We start from the raw sequence: 15563 nt of genomic DNA on the forward strand, positions 1-15563 counted from the left end.
CTCCCTGCTGAGCAGAGAGCCTGATGCGGGACTCAAGGCTCGATCCCAGAACCCTGGGATCATGACCTGAGCCGAAGGCAGAGGCTTCACCCACGGAGCCACCCAGGCTCCCCGGGACAGGCTTTTAAAAGGATTCAAACACTCGGTTATATAAGATGAGTAAGATCTTAGGATCTAACGTATAACATGGTGACTATGGTGAATAATACTGTACCGTACTTAAAATTTTCTAAGAGTGGGGCACCTGGGTGGCTCAGGGGATTAAGCCTCTGCCTTCGGTTCAGGTCATGATCTCAGGGTCCTAGGATTGAGCCCTGCATTGGGCTCTCTGCTGAGCAGGGAGTCTGCTTCCCTCTCTGTCCCTGCCTGCCTCTCTGCCTATGTGTGATCTCTCTCTCTCTCTCTCTCTCTCTGTCAAATAAATAAATAAATAATCTTTAAAAAAATTTTTTCTAAGAGAGTATACCTTACATGCTCTCACCAAAAAAGGGAGGAAAAGGGCAACTATGTGAGGTAATGGATGTATTAGTTAACTTGGTTGTGGTAATAATTTCACAATGTATACGTATAACAAATAATCATGTTGTACACTTTAAATAGCTTACATTTTTCGCCAATTATACCTCAGTAATCTAGGGGGATTTTTTTTTAAATAAAGTTTTGGCCCTAAGTGATATACATCTCTTACTCACAGTCCATTGGACAGAACTAGTCTCATGACCTCAACTGGTTGCAAGGGCTTCTGGAAAATGTAGTCTCAGACTGGCTGACACTAGCTGGCTTTGCCACAGAAAGCCTTTCTAAGGGGCCCCTGGGTGACTCAGTCAGTTGAGTGTCTGCCTTCAGCTCAGGTCATGATGCCAGCATCCTGGGATTGAGTCCTGCATTGGGCTCCCTGCTCAGCAGGGAGCCTGCCTCTCCCTCTCCCTCTGCTCCTCCCTACCCTGCTCCTGCTCAAGTGCTCTCACTCTCTCAAATAAATTAATCAGAAAGACAGAGAAAGAGAGAGAGAGAGAGGAAGGAAGGAAGGAAGGCAGGCAGGCAGGCAAGCCTTTCTAAGATGTTCTTTGAGCTGAAACACGGAAACCCAAGTGTCAGAGCTGCTCCAAGAACTATGAGAACCGGGTGCCCAGAGTGGGAATGGCAATCACAAAGACAAAAGGAGGCCAATGTGCCAGTGAGTAATGTCACACTCTCCCATTCTCCAAAGCAGGTGGGGTTCTCTCCTCCTCCCTGTGAGAACTCTTGTAGGTGCTTTCCAGCTCTCCTGAAGAGGAAATCCAACATGTCTGTACCTTCCATCTGACAAAGATCTGCTCATAGGAATCTTTTGTAGACATCTTTTGCAGGCTATCTTTAGGACCTCCAACCCCCTCCATGCCTGGCTCTGCACTGGGTGACATAACACTGACCAATACAGATCCCGTCCCTGTCCTCGGGACATCTGCCCTCCAGTGGAGAAGACAGGCTCACCCCCAGATGGGACTGCAAGCTGTCCTTTCATTTATTCTTTCATTCGGCAAAGTTTTATTGTGCGTCTCCCGCAGTGCCATTCTGGTGGCATGTGAAAGATGATAAACTTAAATAAGAAAAATATTAAGAGTACTGTGGAAGGGGCGCCTTAGTGGCTCAGTGGGTTAAACCTCCTCCTTCAGCTCAGGTCATGATCTCAGGGTCCTGGGATCGAGCCCTGTGTCAGGCTCTCTGCTCGGCGGGGAGCCTGCTTCCTCCTCTCTCTCTCTTTCTCTGCCTGCCTCTCTGCCTACTTGTGATCCCTCTCTCTCTCTCAAATAAATAAATAATATCTTTTTAAAAAAAGAGTACTGTAGAAAAAAAGTAAAGCATGGCAAGGGTGATCAAAAGTATTGGATATGGGCGAAGAGCTATAATTTCAATAGGGTGGCAGGTAATGCCCCAATTAGGATCTGACTTTTGAGCAAAGGCTTGCAGGACTTAAGAGAGGAAACCAGACATATATCTGCGGTGAGAGTCCAGGCAGATGGAACTGCTAGTGCAAAGACCTGGAGGGAGGAGCCCATCTGGTGTTTCTGAGCTATAGTAAGGAGGCTAGCATAGCTGAAGCGAAATAAGGTAGGAAATGGTTAGAGATGAAGTCAGGGAAGTAACAGAGGCAAGATCAAAGGGAGCATACCTTACTTCAAGTGCCATGAGCAGACATTGAACAGATAAGTGACACGTGCTGGCTCAGGTGTTAATAGGCTCTTTAGGACCCTGGAGGAGAGCCGACTGTGGTGAAGAGATGACAGCAGGGAGACTGCTGTGACTTTCCTGATGGGAGGTGATGGTATATTAGGGCAGAATGGGGAAGAAGGGAAACGCCTTGATGAATTTGACAGGTAAACAGGAGTTGCTGATACATGATGTAGGTGTAAAAGAAAGAGGGAATTTTGGCCTCAGGACCTGGAATCACAGAGTTGCCCTTGTGTGATCTGGGGAAGTGGGAGAGGAACAAGTCTGGGGAGGTACGGTATAGCGGTCATTCTAAGATTTGGGAGCCATGTTCTGGCTACAGGCTGGCTCAGAGTGGGCATGTGACCCCATCTGAGCAAATTAGACTTGGATAAATGGTTTCTGGAGATCTGGTAAAGAAAGGAAGCCCCCTCTCTTCCACATTACCCTTTAAAACCACATCTTTCTCCCCTTCGAATGGTGGAGGGTAAGTCGTTTTACAACCAGGCAGAAGAGCCTGGAACTGCTAGGATGAAGGAGAAGCCAAAATAGAAGCAAGTGCTGGGAAGGGGAGCCAGACACTGGGTCCCCAGTGATACCACCATCATCACTATCATGACAGTCACTGAGCGTCAACTGTGTGCAGGCATTGTTCAAGGAGTTTGAGTATCATCTCATTTAGACCCCACAACAATACTAAAAGCAGGTATTATTATTGTTCCTAATTCGTAAATGAGGAAACTGAGGCTGCAGAGATTGAGAAACTTGCCCTAGATCATTTAACCTGAGTGACGGAATGAGGATTCAAACCCATTGAGTCAGACTGCAGAGTCTTTGCTCATAATAATTGCGTTCCAGTGTTTGAGCTTCTGGATCATACCTCACCTGAATCAGGGTAAACTAGGACACTTTCTAAATCACATGTGCCAAGATACTTTTTTGTTTGGGAGGAAAAACACTACCTTGGGTTTTAGGGCATTTTTTTTTTAGATTGTATTTATTTATTTGACAGAGAGAGAGAGAGAGAGAGAGGTCACAAGGAGGGAGAGAGGCAGGCAGAGAGAGAGAGAGGGAAGCATGCTCCCCACGGAGCAGAGAGCCCAATTCGGGGCTCGATCGCAGGACCCTAAGACCATGACCTGAGTCAAAGGCAGAGGCTTAAGGCACTGGGCCACCCAGGCGTAGGGCATTTTTCATCAGAGAGAGGCTTACCTTTGAGAGTCGAGAGAAGTTAATCCAACCAACCTGGAGGCGGGGGGTGGGGGAGTGGTCAGAGAAGGGCACATCTGAGGTAAGACGTAAAGAAGGAGGAGGTGGTAGCCATTTAAGATAATGAAGAAGGGTGATGGAGGTAGGGGACACAGGAGGAAGAAAATCCCAGAGGTGGGAGAGAGGGAACCTTGACAGGTAATGTCCCAATGAGAACACTGCTTTCCTCTCTGGAAAGGGCTTAACTGAGGGATAAGCGTCCTCCACTCAACTCGATCATCTCTCCCACCAGCCCCCTGCTAAGCCTCAACTCTGTCATCACCTGTCCCGGTTCCCTACCGTGGCCTGTCTCGTCCTCTCACCCACCCATAGGACACCTAGAATGTACCCCCCAACTGTTTTAAATGTTTAATTTCTTAATTTAGATAAAGGTTTCAAATCTACCGACTGTGCAGAAATAAGTCTCTTATTGCCAACCACATTTCCCAGACGAAAACATTTTCCTATACTTGCACCAGATCTCTTCTTTTTAGAAATAAAATGTTGTAGATGCAAATTAAACCCTTCCCCCTTCTCTGTTCCTTCTTCCCGCTCTCCATCCCTGAAAGAAACCACCAAACTCATGATGCTGTAAATCAATCCTGTGTGTATTTCCTACTCTTAGTATGTGTGGACACACTTGGTACAGAGTTGTTGCTTTGGGTGTTGAAGCATCCTTAGTGACTTCTGCCACATCTTTCCAGCTTTTCACTTTCTAAGACTCACCTTCTGGGTCTCTCAGCTGGCCCAGTTGATGTTTCAGTTAACATGGTCATAAAAAGGTCAAATGTCATGAGGAAATTAGAGCAGGATGGTCTAAAATGTGCCAGATATTCGTCATAAATTTTAAAACTGTATATCCAAGAAGCTAGTGATAAGAATCCATCTCTGGGTATTAATGCTAATAAAGGTTTTATCCCCCCAAAGTCCTGTAGATGGCACCTTCTTAAACTTTAATATGCATACAAATCACTGACAGATTTGGTCAAAATGCATGTTTTGATTCAGTAAGTCCAGGAGTGGAGGGGCAAGGGATTCTGCATTTCTAGCAAGCCCCTGGATGCTGATCCTTGAACACCTTGTAAGCAGCGAATTACAGGCATAATGTGAAAGCTTGAAGCTTGTCAAACAGGGGTCAGGAGCAGAACACAGGTTAACAGTCTCAGTTTGGGGATGATAATCATTTTGTCATTTTTAGATTGAACAGACTGAACATGGTAGGGGTACAAATATGACTTCTACTTCTTCTTTCTGCAAATAAGATGCCAATCTCACATTTTTGCATCAGCCTTTTGGGGAATGGAGAAGAAAACATCCTCTTCTTATGCGGGAGAGGAACAGGAAACCCACTGCAACTTCCTCCATGAACAGCAGCTTGAGGTAACAATAACTCCACAGACACCAAGAGTCTCTGCTTACGGAGTATATCAGGGCTCCATCTGAGAGGCTGAACCCCTAGGGGAGATCAAAGATAGATAGATAGACAGGCAGACAGGCAGATAGATGGATGGATAGATGGATGGATGGATGGATGGATGGATGGATGGATGGATGGATGGGTGAGCTGGGATTTAACCTTATGCAGTTGGGAGTTATGAAGCAGTTCCTAACATTGTGGTCTTAGTGTTGGATGCCGACACTCGAAGTACGGAGGGTAGGCAGTTAGGAAGAGGAAACAGATGTAAAGTGGGGAGAAGCTAGGACAAGCTGATGTAAGCTGGCCTCTGCCTTTGGTGGCATGAGCATCCATGGGAGAAACTGGCTTCCTTCATCATGGAGCCAAACACACACCTGGCCCAGAGCTGGAGAAGTTGAGAGGAAGATCCAGAAATAGGTGAAACAGTTGCTGGCCTGGCTGCTGCCCTACACAAACCTGACGAGCCAGCAGCCAGCCAGCGACAAACTGTGTGATCTATAAAATGGCAGCTGCTTCACTTCTGCCCTCCACATCTTGCCCAAGAATCTCTATTGGTCCATCCTAACCGAACGCATATGGAGAAGGTAATTCTAAGATACAGTTCATTCAGCCTAGTCAAGCCGATACATGACAAAGCCATGCACAGAGACTGGAGGAGAGTGGAGAGAAGATTCGTCAGTGGCCGCTGGGGAGATGGAAACACGAGCAGCTCTGCTCTCAAGCAGAGGCACCTTGAATGCATGTGTCTCATAACCTCTGGGTGGCTTTTTTAAATTTTAGAGTTGGAGGGGAAACTGGTAGTAGCTATTATTTGGCTTTAGCCTTTCTTCCAAAACTTTGAGATCCTTTTATGTTATAGCTTCATTCAAGGTGCATCTGATCAGTTGTCATTACGTTATGGTTGTAGATGTTTCATTAAAAAATATTCCAACTTTCAACCAATTTTTAAAAGATTTTATTTATTTATTTGACAGACAGAGGTCACAAGTAGGCAGAGAGGCAGTTAGAGAGAGAGGGGGAAGCAGGCTCCCTGCTGAGCAGAGAGCCTGATGCGGGGCTTGATCCCAGAACCCTGGAATCATGACCTGAGCCGAAGGCAGAGGCTTTAACTGACTGAGCCACCCAAGGGCCCCTCAACCAATTATTTTTTTAATAGATTTTATTTTTCATGAGCAGCTTTATACTTACAGAAAGTTACACAAAATGTCAAGACAATTCTCATATACTTCCTGTCCCCCCACACCCATTTTCCCCTGTTATTACCATCTTGCAGGAGTATGGTACCTTTGTTACAACTGATGAGCAATAGTGAAATGTTATTACTAACTGGAGTCCATATTTTACACTAAGACTCACTCTGTACTGTACAGTTCTATGGCTTTTTATAAATGCATAATGTAATGTGTCCACCATTACAATATCACACCAAATAGTTTCACCTTTCCATCCCTACCCCCATCTCATGATCTCTTGGCAACCACTGATCTTTTTATTGGTCTCTATAGTTTGGCCTCTTCTAGAATGCCATATATTTGTGGTCATAGAGTTTATTGCCTTTTCAGATTGGCCTCCAAAATGGCTGTTTTCCCACCAGCAATGAAGGACAGTTCCTCTTGTTCCGCATCCTCAACAATATTTGGTGTCATTTTTTTGGATTTTAGACATTCTAATAGGTGTGTAGAAGTATCCCATTGTTGTTGTAATTTGCAATTCCCTAATGACATTATGGGTAGCAACTTTTCATGCTTATTTGCCATCTGTACATCTTCTTCAGTGAGATATCTGTTCATAACTTTTGTCCATGTTTAAGCAGATTGTTTTCTTATGGTTGGGTTTTAAGAGTTCTTTGCATATTTTAGATACAAGTCCATCGTCAGGTATGTTTTGCAAATATTTCTGCCAGTCTGTGATTTGTCTCATCATTCTCTTAACAGCCAGTGCTATGAGCCTTAAAAGGCTCATAGACCAATGGCAGACATGTTGTCTAACTGATTTTGTGGGGTTTTTTAAATTTTATTTATTTATTTGAGAGAAAATGAGTGAGAGAGAGCATGAGAGAGGAGAAGATCAGAGGGAGTAGCAGACTCCCCAAGGAGCTGGGAGCCCGATGCGGGACTCGATCTTGGAAGTCTGGGATCATGACATGAGCCGAAGGCGGTCGCTCAACCAACTGAGCCACCCAGGCGCCCTGATTTTATTTTTTAATAGCAAAACACCCCACAAAAAGCAGAAGGGTGGCAATGGTTGAACAAAATGGCACCTTTTGAGAACTAGGCACTGTGGAATAGCAGCTGTTCTTTCTTCCAGGAAACCCACCTGGATTACAGCAGCCCCTGGCACCTTCTTATGCTTCTCAGCCTTTATGAAACACTTGAAGCTGGACTCAGCTTCTCGCCAAAATTTGCTATCTTAATGGTAATCCCATGGTCCCTTTGTCCCTGGGCCAAAGGCTCAGCCAACCCTTGGACGTCTCTCTGACTCCTCACACCCACAGGATCCCACGTTGTTATCATTTCCCCCAGAGTTGTCCCTTCTCTCACATCTGCATTTCAAGGTCTGCTCCCCAGCCCAGAGCCCTGGACCTCACCCTGGATGCCCCACCCTCTACAGCCAATCAAGATCCGGACCCACTCACTCAGTTGTCTCCACTCTGCTCCACAGCCCTATATGGTCCACCATTGCCCTCCACCCCCATACCTCATCCTGTCCCCAGCTTTATGCTCACCCCACCACCTCTCCCCTCATTTACTGAATAACTACTTAGAGAGTCAGGCTTTGTATCAGACACCGAGGACAGAGTGATGACCTAAGCTTGTTCAGTGAAAGGTCCCTGAATGTTGCCATTTCTCAGGGCCCTGAATGAGGCTGAGTGGGCTCTCCAGAACTCCACTCCCAGTATCCAGTGCTTTCTGGGGCAGCCCACAGACCTCTGACATTCCCTGTGTCCAGACTGACCCACTCCTGTTGTTTATTTTCCACCATCCCTACCTGGTGATGGTGATCCGTCTAAGTCCCCCACTGAACCTGAGCTCCGTAGCATGGAGACTGGGTCTCGCTCATCCACCGCAGTGTCCCCGGGGCAGAGTCGGCTCACGAATGTTATGGAATGGTAAAGACGAGGAACACCTGGAAGAATGCATGCCGGGGAGATATCAGGGTCGTTCTATCGGCCCCCTATCCCTCCTCACTCAGACCTGAAACACCCTGTTTCTGAAATCAAGGTGCAGTAAGTTTGACATCTCCTCACCTGGCCTTCCAGGATGAAAGTCTCATTTTGTCAAGAGAATCAAGGGAGGTATTTGGAAACTTTTGCCTCCTAAGGGGCACTTGGTGGTGAGCGGGAAAGCGAACGAGGCTCACCGTTTCTCCTCACTCGAAGCTACCCAACCCGGAGGAGCGAGAGACAGGACACTGCTCCGCGGCGCGGCGCTGCAGCTAGACCCTAGTCGGCCTGGCCACCGATGGCGTCACTGCCGGCGCGCTCGTGACGTCAGAGGCGGGCGCCACACTTGAAGAGGGTGCGGGAAGTCGAGGAGCGGAGCTGTCATGGAGTTAATGCAGGAAGCGCGGGAACTGGGCTCCTGGGCGACGGAAGAGATGGGAGCGCCCGTCGCAGCCCGAGCCCCGGAGTCGACGCTGCGCAGGTGAGGGACGCTCTAAGAGTGAGCACTCCCAACCCTCGAGGTGGTCTCCAGGGATGAGAACCCCACCCCTCCCTGAAGACCCGCCTTCCTCTGCCTCAGTGAGAATAACCCTTAAGGGCGCCCCCTCCCCCGCCCCGACACACGCACACCCAGTAGTATATTCAAGAAGAGGATCCTGGGTTGAATGAAGATCCCCTGGCGGTGATCCCGACACTCCCACCCCCCAACCCGTGAGACCACCCAGAGTGAGGGCGAGGCACCAGTGAGGATCCTCCGAGATTCAGTGGAGACCCCTTCCCGTGTGGAAGTAAGATCTTTGGAGTGAGACCGTCCCTGCAACAGTCTACCACCCCCACCCACCCCAACCTGTGAAGAGACTGGAGTTACAAAAGACCACCCCACGGGAGATTGAATTTATAGGAGTGATGACCCACATCTGGTAATGAGAGCACTTCCAGGCAGTATATTCCCCGCCCCCTCCTCTGGGAGTGACTAGAGATAGCCCTCTTCTCCCAGGAGAAAGGAATCACCCCACCAGGGAATGAGAATATCCCACACACAGAGAGAAGCCCACAACTCAGTGACCAAGAACTCCCCAGAAGGGATTATCTCACCCCAAAAAGTATGGACTCTCTTTCCCCCCCAGAAGTGAGAATTCCCTAGTAAAAACTTTACCCACCGTGACCACCCTGGGAATAAGGGTGAGCCACCCTGTGTGATGCCCGAGGTGTACCTTTACACACTCTCCCTGCAGACTGTGTCTGGGCCAAGGGGCTGACATCTGGGCCTATGTCTTGCGACACGTGCACAGCCAGAGGTGAGCTGGCCACATGAGGGAGGCTGTGACGGGGAGGGGACACAGGCAAGCCCCACAATAACACCTCTTTCTTCTGCCTCTCCACTGTAGGAGTGTCAAGAAGATCCGGGGAAACCTACTCTGGTAAATGGTTCTAAAAGCTATTCCCTCCTGTTAACCCTAGTCCCATCCAGCTGTGTTTTCACCCACAGCCTCACACCACTTGTCTCCCCTGGAAGTTCCTGTCATCCCCTAACTCTGGCCTCATTTCCTCAGGTATGGCCACCAGGACAGTCCAGAGGTGAGAAGCATGTGTTATAAGATTTTCTTTTATCCAAAAAGAGGACTTGTAGATTTCTGCTCTAGGCCCAGCCTTGTGCTATGGGATGCTGGGGACTACTGAGTCACAAGACAGCCCTGATCCCCACACTCACAGGACTTAACAGTCCAAGGGAGGCAGACATGAGCTGGATGTTGAGGGGACATGGATATGAGGCATCCAAGCTGATGAGAGGAGATGGGAGAAAGGACTGGTTTCGGAGATATACTGAGGCCAGTGTAGGACCTATTGTGTGCAAGGGTCCCCAGTGCCATCTAGGGGGAGGTTTCCAGAAGACCTTGGGGCCCCCAGATGTGGTGCTCAGTGGGGAGGTGAGAACTGGGGCAGATGTAGTGTCATCAGTGCAGAGACAGAACACGGGTTAGGACGATAGGGGAGGCAATCCCAGGAGGAAGGAGGAGGCCAGATGGTACCCTAGTGTTCTTCTAGGCCCAGAGAATCAGACACAGAAATTCCTCACAATAAACCCTCTGCTACCTCCCTGTGCAGGCAAGGAGACCAGTGCTCCCCAAATAGCAGTCAGTCCAGGCCAAGCCCCAGCCAGGCCATGCATCTGACTCTGTACCTGATCCCACCAGGCCCATCGGAAGCTGGAGCTGGAAGCCACTGTTGCTCACCTGCGGGCAGAGATCCAGGAATTAGACCAGAGCCTGGAGCTGATGGAGCAAGAGACCGAAGCTCAGGGTGACCTATGGGACTGGGAAGATGAGCAACAGAGTGGAGGTGGGGGAACTGCTGATAGCCACGTGTTTCTCCTACAGACATGGCCCTGGAGCAAGCCCTGCAGAGCATTCAAGACACCCAGCGTCGTGCTCTCCTCCTCCAGGCCCAAGCTGGGGCCATGAGAAGGCAGCAGCGTGGACTGCGGGATCCCGTGCAGCGGCTGCAGAATCAGCTGAGGCGTCTACAGGACATAGAGAGGTGGGCCTCAGGTGCTCAGGGACAAGCCTTCATCAGGCAGGGCAGGCAGACATATTCCATAGAGACCTCATTGCTCTACCCTGACCCCTTCTTGGGTTCCAGAATTCTGAGCTCCACTCCTTAGGATTTAAAGCCTGTGAGGTCAGAAAGTTTTCTCATCTCAGCCACTTATATTTCCAGTGCTTAGAATGGTCCCAACCATATATCTAAAGAATGTTCTAGGGGCGCCTGGGTGGCTCAGTGGGTTGAAGCCTCTGCCTTCGGCTCGGGTCGTGATCCCAGGGTCCTGGGATCGAGCCCCACACTGGGCTCTCTGCTCAACAGGGAGTCTGCTTCCTCCTCTCTTTGCCTGCCTCTCTGCCTCCTGTGATCTCTGTCTGTCAAATAAATAAATAAAAATCTTAAAAAAAAAAAAAAAAGAATGTTCTAGGGAAAGAACAGTAAATAAGGGACAAGTACCTGCCTCCTGGAGCTTATACTCTGATGAAGAGGAGCCAGAAGATAAACTAGGAAGCAAACTCTGTAACTGCAAGGAGAGATAAGTGCTGTGATAAAAAGGTGGTGTGATAGTAAAGGTGAGGGAGATGATACTCCAGGGAGAATGGTCAAAGAAGCCCTCTCTGAGGAGGCAGCACTGAATTGTGGAAGGAATCTCCATGGAGAGCGACAGGAAGGGCAGAGGTGCTGAGTTTGGCATATGGGAAAAACAGCCAGGAGGCCAGTTCAACTTCAGTTTCACAGGCAAAAGGAAGGGCATGAGAAGGTGAGGTCAGAGAGGTGGACAGAGTGCCACGGGGGCATTGGAATTTTACTCAGAGGCTGAGTACATGCCTTATCCTGTCCACTTACAGCTCTGTGACCTTGGGCAAACTACTTAGCTTTTTTGTGCCTCAGTTCGTAAGCTCTATGGATTGGGGATTAATTTAAACCTACTTTATAGGGTAGGTATGATAATTAAGTGAGTTAAATGATGCGGAGTGCTTAGAAGAGTTTCCAATACCCATTATTACTATTTTGAATGTGACAGAGAAACATTACATTTTTTCCAAGGGTTTTGGGCAGCAAGGTGACATGATTTGTCTGAAGTTTTAACAGGATCATTGACTACTAGATGGAAAATAAACTGCAGAGGGCAAGAGCAGAGGCCAGTAAGGAAGCTAATACAACCAGGAAGTGTCAGTGGCCTGATTTTAGAGGTGGCCCCTGAGATCCAGGCTCAGTGACTAGCCTTGTAGCAGAAAGAGACACATCTGTTCTAGCTCCCTTTTCCCAGTGACTCCTACCCCAACTCTACTTTTCTCTCCAGGAAGGCCAAAGTAGATATAACCTTTGGACCCTTGACATCAGCAGCCCTGGGCCTCGAACCTGTGGTCCTGGTAAGAGTTCTGGGCCATGGGGAAACGAGTGGGGAGTCAGGTCAGGTGGACCCCTGGGTTGCCCTCATGCCCCATCCTCTTCTTCCCAGGGTGATGTCCGAACAGCCTGCACCCTCCGGACCCAGTTCTTGCAGAAACTCCTAATTCCTCAGGCCAAGGGAGGCAGCGTCCCGTGAGTGTCATCCAGGCTCCACAGACTCTGACAAGAACCTGGGCTTTGAGGGGGGAGTTACTCGTCCGTTCATTCCTCAGACACTCAGCCTCTGGACTGTGTCAGCCCTAGGCCTTGGCCTGACAGGGCTCTCAGGCTGAGACCAAAAAGAGACAAATACATGGGGCGCCTGGGTGGCTCAGTGGGTTAAAGCCTCTGCCTTCGGCTCAGGTCATGATCCCGGGGTCCTGGGATCGAGCCCCACATCGGGCTCTCTGCTCAGCAGGGAGCCTGCTTCCTCCTTTCTCTCTCTGCCTGCCTCTCTGCCTACTTGTGATAAATGAATAAATAAATCTTAAAAAAAAAAAGAGACAAATACATCACAGATGGTGGCAATGTGGGTGATTAGGACTATTGGGGGTGGGGAAGCCTGAGAGACTCCAGGTCCCCAGAGAAGACACCTTCCTCGATTAAAGAGTCAGGGAGGACAGGTTCTCTGGTGAGGAGGCTTAGCCAGGATGAAAGGTTAAGACAATATTCTAGACAAATAGCACATGTGAAAGGCCCTAAGGGCAGCTGGTTGGTGAACCCAAGTCTAGCAGGCATAGATGGACTTGGTTTCCTCATCCTTAAAACAGGGACAGTGATAGCCCCCACCTCAGAGGGTAGTGGTGATCAGTAGAGGGAGAGTTGATGTGTCTTGTAATATTCTCTGTCCCCTTCCCCAACCCCACAGAACCCCTCGAGATGACTACTTTGGAGCTTCCTACCAGCAGTGGCTTAGCTCTGTGGAGGTAAGGGGGGCCTCACCTTCTGCCCCATGAGCAAACGTCAGGGTGCGAGGACCCAACTCTTGATCCCTACCTTATCACCATGGATCCCAGTGCATAGCCCCGCCCCCATCTAGCCCTACTTCACCCTTTCCCCCACCAGACACTGCTGACAAACCATCCTCCGGGCCATGTCCTGGCCTCCTTGGAGCACTTGGCTGCAGAGCGGGAGGCAGAGATTCGGTCCTTGTGCAGTCCAGATGGGCTCCGAGATACAGAGATGGACAGGTGTGGAGTGCCGTGCTCCTAAGGGCCGGGCAGGGCGGGCGGATGGGTAAGCCGGAACAAACTCCGGACCAAGCATAGTCACCTGCTGATGGGGGTGAACCTGAAACTCAGTGATCAGTCTGGCAGGTGGGCTGACATTGGCCACCCCCAAGAGCCCAGGCAAGGGGGGTACTCCTCCCTCAGCAGTTTTACCCCACCCCCAGGTCCCAGGAACCAGACCAGTCAGACTCCAGCCAGGCCCTGCCATCCATGGTGCATCTCATCCAGGTGACCCCCAGGCATCCTTCCCAGGACTCCATCCCCTTCCCATCCCGAGGCCCACTTGATCCCCTCCCCCCCAGGGATCATGCCCACCCTGACTTTGTACTCTTGCCCCAGGAGGGCTGGCGGGCCGTGGGTGTGCTGGTTGCCCAGCGGGGCCCCCTTCTGAAGGAGCGTCAAACCCTGACCCAGCGCCTCCAAGACCTGATGGAGGAGGTGGAGAGATGTGCCCCGGGATCCAGTGAGAGGTGAGGGGGCTCTCTCAGCAGAGACCTTAGGGCATCTCTTTCCCAGAGGTCTCAGAATTCTAGACTTTTTCTGCTCCTGTGGCTCCCAGTTCTGCCTCCCTGCTCTCCTGGTTTGTCTCCCTGTGTTTGTGGCTCCTTGTGCATCCTTACAGATCCCATCTGCCTCCTCCACTGGGAGTCTTAGTCATCTTTCTTTCCCTGGCTCTTTTCTGCTGTTCCCCAGGCAGGCCTTCATGCTGGGGCTCCGGGGCTGTGGCCTATGGACAGAGCTCAAGGCCCTGCGTGCCCAGAGCCAGGAGCTGGAGGAGGTGGCTGGGCGGCGGCAGCTTCTGCTGCAGGAGCTACAGGCCAAACAACAGCGGATCCTGCACTGGCGCCGGCTGGTGGTGAGAGGCCAGCCCTGGGGGACGTGGCAGTGCCTGATGGAGGGCCAGAGAGAGGCTAGGAGCCTTAGGATCCAAAACTGGGCCTCCGATGGTGTGGAGAGGCCCAGGATCAGTCTCCTAGGAGGCAGCAGGACCTGTGCAAAGGGGAGGGCAGGGGTAGAGGCTGGGAGGTGGGAAGTAAAGCCGCCCATCTTGGTGGCCTCATGGTTGCCCAGGAGGAGACACAGGAACAGGTCCGCCTGCTCATCAAGGGCAACTCAGCCAGCAAGACGCGCCTGTGCCGGAGCCCTGCAGAGGTGAGATGGGAGTTGGAGCAAGGTCTGGGTAGGGCTGGGTCTCCTAGAGATGGTGCCGGGGGCTCCAGGCTGCCCCTCGCATCCCTTTCATTCCCCACAGGTGCTGGCTCTGGTTCAGCGAAAAGTGGTCCCCACATCTGAGGTGGTGGCACCACAGAGCCAGGAGCTGCTTCGCTGTCTGGAGGAGGAAGCCCGGCATCTTCCCCACCTTCTGTTGGGTCCCCTGCTTCGGCACAGCCCTGGAGGGTAAGACTGGAGCCACCCCCTTAAGCTCCTTCTGTGGGTGACTATCACTCCCTGATTCCACGCCAAAAAAAATATCCTGGGCCTCCAGTGTTCCCAAGCTGTCAGACCTCACCCTCAGGTCTCAGTCCTACTCTGGAATCCTAGTCCCCAGACCCATCTCCAAGTTTCTGGGCCTCCTGAGGCCAGCTCTCAGCCCCCAGAACCTCTGGAATCCTAGCCTCCCTCCAAGTAGCCCACCCAGCCTGGACTTTCCCCCCCAGATTACAGCCCCTGCCCACGGTCCTGCCATCCATCCACCAGCTGCATCCTGCGTCCCCGAGGGGCTCCAGCCTCATAGTGGTGAGCCACACACTGGGGCTGCCTGCAGGGAAGGTGAGTGCCTGTCCCCTAGGACCTGTCTTCCCACCCCTCCTCCCGCCCGAAGTGACCGTCCTTCCCCTTCTCTCCAGGCTCCAGAACTCCTCCTCCCAAAGGCCGCCTCTCTTCGCCAGGACCTTCTGTTCCTCCAGGACCAGCAGAGTCTCCGGTGCTGGGATCTGCTGCACGTGAAGACCAGCCTGCCACCAGGACCATCCACCCAGGGTAAGCCCTGCCCTGCCTTCACAACCGGCATCCCTGCCCGGTCCTGGGGCCATCAGCTTCCAGAAGAAATCCCAAACATCCATTGCTGACACAGGGCCTACTGTGTGCTGAGTGCTTTCAGTGTGTTCGCTGGTTTCATCTGCACAGTAGCCCCATGGGGTGAGCGCTGCCGTTTGCCCCTTTTGCAGAGGCAAGAACTAAGCCTTGCTGGCTGCCCAGGTAGCAGAGCTAGGATTTAAATCCAGGCAGTCTGACATGTGTCTGTACTCCTAGCCAGGTGATCCTACCCATCAAATTGCCAAGTACTCACGTATCAACATCCAGTAGGATATGAGAGTAGTTAAAAGTTGGGGCTTTTGGGGGCGCCTGGGTGGCTCAGTGGGTTAAAGTCTCTGCCTTTGGC

At 50.8% G+C, this 15563-nt stretch overlaps 1 protein-coding gene and 1 long non-coding RNA gene across 3 annotated transcripts in view; one reads left to right on the forward strand and one right to left on the reverse strand.

The window, feature by feature from the left end:
• Window positions 1–4025: 4025 nt before the first annotated feature.
• On the reverse strand, window positions 4026–8339 carry LOC308358176. The gene is made up of 3 exons (XR_013968289.1): window positions 8103–8339; window positions 7844–7981; window positions 4026–4893 (listed from the first exon to the last, which is right to left on the reverse strand). It is a non-coding gene; the product is annotated as an uncharacterized lncRNA (long non-coding RNA).
• An 8-nt stretch (window positions 8340–8347) lies between these two features.
• The window catches only part of HAUS5 (HAUS augmin like complex subunit 5), an 11735-nt gene continuing 4519 nt past the window's right edge, over window positions 8348–15563 (forward strand). Inside the window, exons 1-17 of one of the 2 annotated variants that reach the window (XM_080828271.1) lie at window positions 8348–8499; window positions 9254–9316; window positions 9407–9439; window positions 9572–9596; window positions 10214–10319; window positions 10397–10556; window positions 11863–11932; window positions 12022–12104; window positions 12820–12877; window positions 13017–13141; window positions 13345–13408; window positions 13520–13650; window positions 13874–14036; window positions 14252–14332; window positions 14433–14578; window positions 14839–14950; window positions 15028–15160. In XM_080828271.1, the coding sequence (XP_080684397.1) occupies window positions 8402–8499; window positions 9254–9316; window positions 9407–9439; window positions 9572–9596; window positions 10214–10319; window positions 10397–10556; window positions 11863–11932; window positions 12022–12104; window positions 12820–12877; window positions 13017–13141; window positions 13345–13408; window positions 13520–13650; window positions 13874–14036; window positions 14252–14332; window positions 14433–14578; window positions 14839–14950; window positions 15028–15160 (1651 nt within the window). In that variant the 5' untranslated portion in view covers window positions 8348–8401. The remainder of the gene's footprint in view (window positions 8500–9253; window positions 9317–9406; window positions 9440–9571; window positions 9597–10213; window positions 10320–10396; window positions 10557–11862; window positions 11933–12021; window positions 12105–12819; window positions 12878–13016; window positions 13142–13344; window positions 13409–13519; window positions 13651–13873; window positions 14037–14251; window positions 14333–14432; window positions 14579–14838; window positions 14951–15027; window positions 15161–15563) is intronic. The other variant, XM_080828272.1, reaches the window with a different exon arrangement.

This window comes from Martes martes (genome assembly GCF_963455335.1).
Source record: "Martes martes genome assembly, chromosome: 17".
NCBI lineage: Eukaryota > Metazoa > Chordata > Mammalia > Carnivora > Mustelidae > Martes > Martes martes.